The sequence below is a fragment of the Macrobrachium rosenbergii genome, chromosome 16 (assembly GCF_040412425.1).
Source record: "Macrobrachium rosenbergii isolate ZJJX-2024 chromosome 16, ASM4041242v1, whole genome shotgun sequence".
NCBI classification, from domain to species: Eukaryota; Metazoa; Arthropoda; class Malacostraca; order Decapoda; family Palaemonidae; genus Macrobrachium; species Macrobrachium rosenbergii.
Window position 1 is genome coordinate 5410498 of NC_089756.1, and position 11629 is coordinate 5422126.

At 38.4% G+C, this 11629-nt stretch overlaps 1 protein-coding gene across 2 annotated transcripts in view; it reads right to left on the reverse strand.

Moving 5' to 3' along the window:
* Smurf (SMAD specific E3 ubiquitin protein ligase) overlaps window positions 1–10572 on the reverse strand; it is a 157186-nt gene extending 146614 nt beyond the window's left edge. For both annotated transcript variants that reach the window (XM_067118333.1, XM_067118332.1), the window contains exon 1: window positions 10451–10572. In XM_067118333.1, coding sequence (XP_066974434.1) covers window positions 10451–10499 — 49 coding nt within the window. In that variant the 5' untranslated portion in view covers window positions 10500–10572. The remainder of the gene's footprint in view (window positions 1–10450) is intronic.
* Between the last annotated feature and the right edge of the window lie 1057 nt (window positions 10573–11629).

Sequence of the window (11629 nt, forward strand, 5' to 3'; positions counted from 1 at the left end):
GCCAGCAGAGGGCACATTGCCGTCTCCGTTACGTAGCAAAAGTAAATCATAAAAATACCACCCGAATTTTCTCACCGTGAAAAAGCAAAGACAGATTTACGAATAGTTGCTGAGAATTCTTAAGGCCTGTGATTACTTAAGATCATCTCCTTTGCGATGTTGTTTAATTAGAACCTCAAAAGTTCATGCTAAGATACTATGCATCACTACCCTACAACAATTCACCTTGTGTTTTACTAATTTATTTATAACTAACTATTTATCTATCTTTTTTTTCAACTTTTTCTATTTATCTATCTTTTTTCTAATAACTGATCTCTACTTTTTGTATTGCTATATCTTCTGTAGCCTTTTTCAAATGAACAAATATTATTTGGAAGCTTCAATTGCAAGTGAATGGCCCCTGTGGGTTTGTTCCATATGGGCTTATTTTCTCAATAATAATAATAATAATAATAATAATAATAATAATAATAATAATAATAAAAATAAAGTTACAAACGTCTCAAAAGGTGGAACACTTCAACTAATGACCATCATATGTTAAGCAATGTACATTACCCAAACCAATAATTCACACGCTATTATTATCTGAAGCAGATGGGATAGACTCACAACTTCATTAAATGTAATGCCCATCTGTTGATATTTGGGTCGGTGTTTTAGGTCTCAAAGTTTTCAAAATTTACAATAGAAAGAGACTTGAGTTATTAAGTTATGGAGAAAGACTAGGCTATTTACCCTCTATTCTGCAACTGCAAATTCATTCACTGAAATTAAATCTAGTTTTAAAGTCGAACATACAGTACATCACTTTCGCCTGTAAACAGCAGCCTATCACTTTACTTTGTTTCACTTTGTTTGGTTTTATGTACAGCCCTCCACAGGGATATTTCCCTCTCTGGCGGGCCCATGTACGTTTTCAAAATAAGATGCTTCTTATATTTTATAATTGTCTTGCAGTGTTTTCTGTCAGTATCGTAGCTTCTGCAGAAAAGGAGAGTCTTTAGTTCTTTTTTAAATTTGTTTTCTTCTTGTATGCTCTTCACTTCAGGCGGTATTTTGTTGTATAGTCTTGGTGCTCAGTGTACAAATGCCATCTCCCCTGGCTTACAATTTATTCTAGGTTCAAATAGCCTATATGCTTCACTTGCATGTCTGATTACAATATTCATTTCAGGTCTACGGAAGCTTGAGTAGTTTCTCAGATATGTTGGTTCATCATATTTTTGTGCTTTAAAGACTATTTCCCTGATTCCATTTCTACGTAACTTCCCCAAATACTTCACAATGCTCCAGAGCATGATTTCACGGCATTCCTACGAGCATACCGGCACTGCAACATCTGAGCCGTGTTTCTCTTTTAAAAAGGAGTATTCAGGGCTCAACAAGCACTGGGTCTACCAACGCCTAATGCAAACGTCTCCCGCTTCCGTCCATTTTCACGACCTCAATGTGCCCGGTCTGCTATGAATGATCACTGTCCTGCATTGTCCTTGGTTGCTTAGCTCTGTCTCCCCCGAGTATCCACCCAGTCCCGTCTCACACTACTACTACTACTACTACTACTATTACTACTGCTAATACTACCACTACTACTACTGCTGCTGCTATCATCATCGATAAATGAAATAATGCGGGGTCAGGGAAGTACCAGATTGAGAAGAGTTGAGAAGAGGGGACAAAAGAGAGTGCCACACTAGTCTGACGGGATGTGGCAACAGCAAAGAGGAAGACGAGTCTACATCACTAATACTACAGTTACTCTCTCTCTCTCTCTCTCTCTCTCTCTCTCTCTCTCTCTCTCTCTCTCTCTCTCTCCAACCCAACAATGCAAAATGTCTGGGACACATACAGTGTGGGAGGGTTGTACATCACTTAGATCGCATCTAAGGGTCAACCTGAATTTTCCTTATCGGTTCGCGTACAATGAAGTTTGTATGTCAGCTTTAAACATAGGCTATACCACCTACAAAATATAATCAAAACACACTAGATAAAACATTTGTTGCTCTAATCAACAAAACTACAATGAAGCTAGCAAGTGTAAGGGAAGTACAACTGGTAAAAGGGTAATGACATTCTGTCGCCTTGCCAAAAGCCATGTCCGAGTTCACCCAACAATCATCATGCAGTCTACGAACTAAAATCATTTATCAGCGTCATTCCCAAATTACCTTTCGTCTCCTGTACCGAAAAACTGTAAGGCTCGGGTATGATGCTTATAAAGACGTCGGATGCTCCAATGGTATCTGAAAGCCCCAAGTCCATTTAACCTTCATTTATTATTTTTTAAGATACTCTTCTTCTACAGATTAGTTCCTTTTATTTTGTGGACTACACTTTCCTTGCCTCCAATTCCCGCTTTTCCTATTTTACTCAGTCTTTCTTCAGCTGCTTTAAAATAACTAAGTCAAATATAAATAGGCTATACTGGCTTTCTCTCATATAAAAAGTATCAAAAGGCTAAAATTACATCAGCCGGCCAATATAACTATCCTTAGGACACGGCCCCCCAAAAATTTAGTTCACAACCCGATATCAGACCGAAACAATCTCTCTCTCTCTCTTGGGGGGGGGGGAGAAGAAGTCTGACAGCTCCAACAGTAGAAGAGCAGGGAGGCAAAGGGGGAGGGGAGGAAGAGCAAGGAATGTGAAGAGTGGAGGAGGAGTCAATGGTTATAAGGAACTCAGAGGGAGCCACCACGCTCCAGGGGGGAGGCATTACCTCATCGAGGCCAAACCCTTCGAGAGACCCCAGAATACAAAAAAAAAATAAAACAAAATACCCAATAGTTGTAAAACCATACTAAATATAAATAAATAATTTAAATAAATATGCACAACATTCACAACAAAATTATCGAGTAAATAAGAGGGACGGCAGCTGGTTAATCAACAGCAGCTGCTATGAGAACCATCTACAGATTGCAAAGATACCGCAAAAAAAAAAAAAAAAAAAAAAGTCCCCACCCCAACAATCATAGCGGGTCCAATCCGTTTCCAGGAGTTTTAAGAAGAAAAATAGGGATGCGGAGAGGCGGGGGGATATTCATCACAAAACGTGGTTTCCTGCTTGGTGTTCCGCTACACTGAATCACGGCTGGTTAAAGGGCCAATTCTTATCGCAACGATGATACCCAGATATTCTAGAGGTTGCCTACAGTAACACGAGCTTGTACAATACTTGAGTTAGTAATAACCATGGAACACCAGGTGACACTGGCATACAGACCCCAGAGACAAAGAGCCTTATCAGTGCTCAGAAACTAGCACAAAAATTTTGGTAGTGTTGCCACAACCTGACCAGACAGTGCATGCAATTCTGTGAGTAACAACCATGGAATGCCATGTGACACTGGCATAGAGACCCCTGGGACAAACAGTCTTATCAGGGGCGTCATTTAAGGGGGCTGCCCCCCCTCATCCCCCAAAGCCCCAAGAAGTAACAGCGGCTGGCTTTCCATCATTCCAACCGAAATTCAAATGTGTCGTCACATTTGATTTATAAAGTATATTTTCATTAAAATGTAAAAAAAGTAACGTTTTCTTTTTAAATGTGCATTCATAAGTATACGAAATTTCTCGGAAATATTACGTTTCTTGACCCTTGTCTCTCTACTAGCTACCAGTGATGATGAGATAAATAAACAGTAGTAGTAGTAGTAGTAGTACTAAATAATATTCTTTATTGCAGCTCAGGGCCATATATACAGAATATACAAATACAACACACACAATCTAGATACATAAGATAACATGATAAAAGTAATAATCGACAGTATCCACACACTTGCTGAAGAAATACAAAAAACAGAATTCATAATAATGGTGATGACCGTAATTATATATATGGAGAATTGTAAAAAAATATATATTATTAAAAATAACAATTTAAAACAGATTGCAGATGATTAATTTCCATCTAGGGACCTCAGGTGGTTACATAAGTCGGTCCAGAAGAATACGAGAATTGAAAATTGCAAAACTCTACAATGGAGTGTTTGTGAGGCATCTCAGAATGTCATTGTGAACAACAGTGATACATCTCATGGTCTCTCGGGTATAGCTCGTCCAAAGGGAACACCCATATATGTTGTAACAGTGCGAGCGGAGCAGCAGCAGTTTCGTGTCTGGGTGACAGAAGGCAAACCTCCTTGCAATCATGTTGCCAGTTGCACATAGTTTACGACGCCTGTGTTCTATGCCTGCCGTATCTTTTAGGTCGTCCGTGATAATGTGGCCCAAATACGGAAATTCATGCATGAATTCCAGACGATGATTTCCGAGGAAAATTTGCGGTTCTGCAATATGCTTAAGCGATCTCGGGAGCAGCGACATACACTGGGTCTTGGTAGATATCAAATTCCTCTGCATATTGACGGCAGGTGTCAAGGAGTCGCTGGAGACCTTGCACTGATGGGGAAATCAAAACCATATCGTCGGCGTAACAGAGGTTTTTATTGTTGTTTCGTTGATAGTGCATCGATTGGGAGTGAGTTCAGTTTGACACTCAGGGCATCTGTGTACGTGTTAAACAGGTATGGGGAGAGAATGCCCCCTTGCCGGAGCCCGTTTAGGGAGCCGAAGGTGTACGACAGTACGTTACCCCATTTGACACAGAATTGCTGTGTGGAGAACCAACAACATAAAATGCCAATTAGATACAGAGGTGTGCCTCGTTTGTGCAGCTTCGGGAAGAGCTTCAGGTAGTTTACTCTGTCAAATGCTTTTCTCGCATCTACAAAACACAGGAAAACAGGAGATGCTGATGATATGTAATAGTTCAGCAATTCTTTCAGGATGTAGATGCAGGTGTCGGTTGAGTGGTTTGCTTTAAAGCCGAACTGGCTGTCAGTAGTGTGTAGAAATGGGAGAAGCCTCACTAGGAGAATGGACTCAAGTATCTTCGACGCGACTGTAGTAATTGCAATCGGGCGATAACTGCCAGGGTCAGCTGCATCCTTTAGCTTGGGAGCATATAATTTTTGCTGAAATACCTTGCTCATGTGGCTTCAAAAAGCACATAAAATACCTCAAAATAAAAAAACCAGCTGATTAGGCTCGCTTCGCTCGCCAGTCTTTGCCCCCAAGCCCCCCCAAAACAAAAATCCGAAATGACGCCCCTGAGTCTTAATAATGCTGAGAAACTTCCACAAAACATTTTGTGAGTCTAATGTGAGGTGCAATGGGTTAACACTAGACCGATAAGAAAACAGAGTTGCCTACTTAGACTAATTGCAATGTAAAGGCTGCCCTTATATGGCCCGAAATGGAACGTCTGTTCTACCTACGCTACACAAAATCAAATACTTTGAGAGTGCTAACCCAAATTTAAACATCCACTAAAAGCCACACACTAAAAACGTTGACAAATGAAACACGATGATTACCAATCTGCCAATTGTAATTATCAATTTCCCAAAAATTATCTCCACAATACTTCATTGACAGTCTTGGCCTGCACCATTCGACGTGGGAGATTATGGAGCTATTTGCAACACTGAAGTTTTAGGAGAAACAAGCTCTACTAACTTCGCCATAAGGCAACATTAAATCTAAATTCCAATTAAGAGTCTCGATTTGCAACTTAGAATTTCGAAAAGCCTACAATGTTGATGGCAGTAATTATATACACGGGAAATCGTAAAAAAACGGTAAAAAACTACTAAAATACCGGACGCTGTCTTCCATGATCATATGCAAATGTTGAAAAATTTGTATACGTAACATGCATGTTCTTCAATTAGCATTCACAGGTAGGCATGTAACTTGGCTTGGCCGGGGAGGGAGAGAGAGAGAGAGAGAGAGAGAGAGAGAGAGAGAGAGAGAGAGAGAGAGAGAGAGAGAGAGGGGGGGGTTTCTGACATTTTGTATTTATACAGTTTGAGCTGGTGGCTTCCTAGATGCACAGTCACGATAGTTCTGTTCAACAGGAAAACAGTTACACTACCGGGCGTAGCCGAAGGCTTATGCAAGGAGACACCCATACTCTTCCACAATCATTTTATTACTCATTCTAACGACAAATTGCAGGTCGTCATCTTCCTAAATATAACGAATGACCCATTCACAACTTAAAAGGTCACCTGGAATTCGATACTCCAATTAAGTGACTAGCCTAAATGGCCCAAAAGTTTATCCCCGAGGAGGACTTAGACTTGGCCACTTTTTTGCTGGGTGATAAACGCGAGCGAACACGGCATGTGTGAGCGATGACAGTACTCATGGCCGGGCATTGACGAATTTTTGTAGGAAATGTATAAATCAACTTTAACACAGTTACAATCTTCTACCTTGTAGTAATGCACTATATTCCATATGTCAACGGATACTATATACATACATATATATATATATATATATATATATATATATATATATATATATATATATATATATATATATATATATATATATATATATATATATATATATATATATATATATATATATATATATATATATATATATATATATACAGTATATATATATATATGTATATATATATATATACAGTATATATATATATATATATATATATATATATATATATATACATATATATATATATATATATATATATATATATATATATATATATATATGACTATTTATCACATCACCGTGATTCATATACAATCAGAAAGCAACAAACGTCCTTTAATATCCAATTCACTCTACCTCGGAAATAATATATTTTCATATATGCCACAAGACTGCGTTAGTGTTGTAGTTGTAGTCCTGATTCCTCGTCCGTCGCTGGTTCGACCCAGCGACGGACGGTGGACTTATTATCAACTAAAAAATTCCCCTTCTGCGTAACATGTCATAAAAATATATTATTTCCTAGGTAGAGTGAAATGGATATTAAAGGACGTTTGTAGCTTTCTGATTATATATATATATATATACAGTATATATATAATATATATATATATATATATATATACAGTGTATATATGTTATACACACAGATTCAGGCACAAGTTACTTAGACACAAACACACACTGCATAATAAGTAAGTATATCTTAGTTTAACCAGGCCACTGAGCTGGTTAACAGCTCTCCTAGGGCTGGCCCGAAGGATTAGACTTATTTTTACGTGGCTAAGAACCTACTGGTTACCTAGCAACGGGACCTACAGCTTATTGTGGAATCCGAACCACATTATGACGAGAAATGAATTTCTATCACCAGAAATAAATTCCTCTAATTCCTCTTTGGCGGCTCGGAGAGTCGAACGCTGGGCCAACAGCGTGCCAGTCGAAAGCTCTACCACTCCTCCAAAGAGGAACTACACTGCATAATAAAACAGTGTGGAGAGAGAGAGAGAGAGAGAGAGAGAGAGAGAGAGAGAGAGAGAGAGAGAGAGAGAGAGAGGTCTCTCTTCTCTCTCTTTCTCTCTCTCTCTCACACACACACACACACACACACACACACACGAATAATATACAATATTTATACAGGCTATGCACACGCCACATGCTTACACACATCTTCCCATCAAAAGCAGGGCACATGCACGCCATGGTGTCATTACTCTCAACCAAGCTACCCTGCTATAGTCTTCATAGTCAACCAATACCTTTTCGCCTGCCACCATTGTTTTGTCGACAATTTGCAAACAGCATGACCAGATATTACAATCCTTATTTGAAATAAACAATTGTCGTTTGAGATAAAAGGTAACTTATTTGCATTCGAAAACCTAACAAAGTACCCCTTGAAACGGGGGAAATTGGCATAGCCTACCCGATTTACTGACTTCCTATAAGCAAGAAATTAAATCAAACGCAGCTAGTAAAGAGATTCATCTTCCAAACAGGCCGAGGAACACATGGCCAGCAAACGGTTTACGAGTAGACCCATCCCCCCAAAATTACGAATTTACTAGCGACAGGAAATGCCTTAACCGACACTAGCCAGCAGAAACCCACCATTAGTCTACTGAACATACCACTGGTCTATAAACTAGATGTAGACAAAATCCTCTCAAAGATTCGAGCACAGGGCAAATAACTATCCTGAGAGTAAAGTTAGCATTTATTTAAACTAAATTCCACAGCAGATTTTATCAACCTTGGCCTACACAGCAAAGACATAACCCATGTCCAATTAAACCAATAATAATAAGCAGTACCCAAATAACTCTTAGATACGAGAGGGTACTTCGTATTTCCTGATGAATGGGGACACGTTCATTTGGCCAGCATTAACGTCTAAGATATTCCATGTACCTTCAAATTCACACGATCAGTTCATGAGTTATATACCACTATTTCCGCTTTCCGTAATTCCCTTCAGAATACTAATGCCGTCGGCCTTGTTTACTGCACCTACTTCCAGGTTAAGAATAATGATGCATCGCGCCTTACAATTCCTGTCAACTTCAATACTGATGTGAACAAAGCTTGGTATTTACTGAACCATCGTTTGGTTATTTTTCGGAAGACTCCAGCCACCTTCCACATTACAACTTATATTTTTCTTGGATAAAACTCATCAAAACGAAAACTTTCTTCTCAATACATGACCTTCGCAAATGCTTAATAACAGAAAAAAATAATTAATCAAATTACGACTTATAAGGTAACACAGTACCGGCCCCCCACCCTCCATAGCTAACACGGCAAAATTGTAACCAGTAAACACCCTAGGTTACGTCACGTTGGTATTTTCAGGTTCTTTTAGTGCCTGTCATTTCTAGCCATATTTGAATGAAAAACCAAAATGGTTTTTCATGCAAAAATGGCTAACTGGAACCTTCCGAAATGGCTGGCTGGAGTTTTCAGAAAAATTACCCCATCGTTTATTCATCAAGCAAAAGTTTTGCATGTGATATACGTGTACAGTAGGGTTACTCATTTTAAAACCTTCTTTTCTTTTAAAAACTGTCTTGAATTAACTCGGCCATTCTATACTGCTTTAACGGCAGTCACTCGTCATAAATGTCTGAATTATGGAACAAGAAAGGCCAGTACAACCTTGCTGGGTCTACAGAACAAATACACGAGCTATGATAAATTTTAAAATGCTAACATACGATACATTAGTTCTGTAGTCTGTTTATACTCTTACTTTGACTGGTCTTAAATAATAATAGCTATATCTATATCCCGACCACCTATTAAATGCTGCTTTCTATTATTTTTATTACTGATGCAGTACAATCGTTTGGCCTCTTAAATACAAAGTATAAACACATAAAAAAATCTGTATTTAAAAGTTATTAAAGCTCTAGCTCTCAATCCACACACACACAAACCTAACCTTTCCTAAAAGCCAGGTCCTGTCCTAACCAGACCTTACCTTCCTAACCTCTCATAGGGCGCCGTGTCCTGACCTGAACGGGGGGGGGGGGCTTCGCACCCTCTGGACCCCCCAATGTAACAATAAACATCGGACACAATGGACTTAAAGCTTCTGTTCGGAGGTAGTCCCGTCGTTCTGCAACACACACACACACACACACACACACACACATATATATATATATATATATATATATATATATATATATATATATATATATATATATAAATGATAATTCCGCTAATGTATAAATCGGACATGAGTGTTTAAACACTCACGCCAGTTCGAGGAAAGGTTAACGCCCCACTCTCAATTAAATAAATTTATCACAAAGTATTTTAGTGCACAAACTATCCTGAATACAGTACCAAACTCTATTTCATTTAACTCGATATAAATAAATATTTGCCGTGAAAAAGATTCAGAACTGGCCGAACTGATTCAGGGCTGGCTTACGGGATACGTGAGTAAATTCTTAATTCCTTAAGGGATAGCCTACGTGAGTGAGTTTTTAAACTCAAAATAAATAAAACAGCGATAATACTTTGAGACAGATTATCACGAGCAAATATATTTAAATATAAACATTAGACCGGTCGACTAATGAAGGCTATAACTAGTTTTTTCCAAGATGAATAGAATTAAAATATATAAAAATTACTTTATTCACAAACGATTCTCAAAACAAGTGGAAAAACAAGAGAGATCTGTTTCTGCCTAGTTCCCTTCTGAGAAAAATACCCATGCCAACAGTTTATACCCCCGCGTAGCCTGGGGCACAGGAGGCCACCGAGACACCCCCTTCCTCCCTGTCTTAACATCCTCTCTCTCTCTCTCCCCTCTCTCTGTCTGTCTGTCTCGTACATCGACCAGAGCATTTTCCCATGAGATGATAAGCGTTCGCCAGAATGATAAATGGCATTTATGAATTGTGCGATATATCGTAGGAGAAAACGTTAACCCAGCGAAGGACTCCCCCACACAAGGAATAAATTAAATGCAGACGAAGGACTGGGGGAATCCGTCCAGCCGACATCTTGGCTCCGTCGGAACACTGCAGATGGAATCCCAATTTGAGAGACTGTGGCCCTACTTATTAACACTACGTGACGTTAAGAGGAGTGCTATACTCACTGGTGAGCCGTATTTTCATAGCTCCTGTGCGTCTCTGTGGATTAGACATTGTAATCACAGTCTATATAACCATCTCACTCGACACAGACCTTACTCACACTGCTTTCTCTCACACACTGACGGCTCGAGTTGTCGAACAACAACATGAACCCATCTTTGTGCAGGGCTGCCAACCTTTTCAGGCGCGATATTCGGAGGTTTTCCTTATTTCTGCATAGTTTTCGCCATCTTAGTTATTTATACTTTCATTTATTACATTTAGAGTCTTATTTTATATTATTTTCTTTAAGTTAAAGTCAAATGAGAACTATATAATTGTACATAGGTAATTTTCTGTTGGTCATAACCGGATGATGGGCCGACGTTAACTGGGCCGAGGGAAGAATTTCTAGACATTTAATACTATTGTCATTAGTGAGCGCTACGATGTTTCCAATTCATCCAATATACGGTTAAGTTGAATTAATTAAACGTCCCTCTTTCCATAAATGACATTTATATCAAGGGAAAGGAGATCCTGCCTAGCTTTCTTCTCCCCGCCCACCCCGTCCCAGAAAATCTGGTCACTGAGGAAATGACACTTTCGAGGAAGTATAAATTTTACAAATAAGGTCATCACCATATTTTGTTTTAAGAGACACGCTTGACAAATAAGGGTGGGTCTTCTTATTCCTGCCGTAAATTCTTTGCAGAAATTTTTGCCCATTACATTTGAAATGCTCTAATCTTTAATGCTTGAACTGAAATTTAAGTAAAAATATTGCGTCGAAAGGCCTAGCAATCACTCCGTTGTTTCAATTTTCCTTCGTGGTATTTGTCTTTATATATATATATATATATATATATATATATATATATATATATATAATATATATATATTTACACATAAATCACATCACCGTGATTCATATACAAGCATTAAGCTACAAACGTCCTTTAATATCAATTCGCTCTACCTCGGAAATAATATATTTTTCTTATATGTTGCCGAAGGAAAAATTTTTAGTTGATAATAAGTTCGTCGTCTCGTGGGCTCGAGCCCACGAGACTACAAACTTATTATCAACTAAAAAATTCCCCCTCGGGTAACATATATGAAAATATATTATTTCTAGATAAAGCGAATTGATATTAAAGGACTTTTTATATATATATAATATATATATATATATATATATA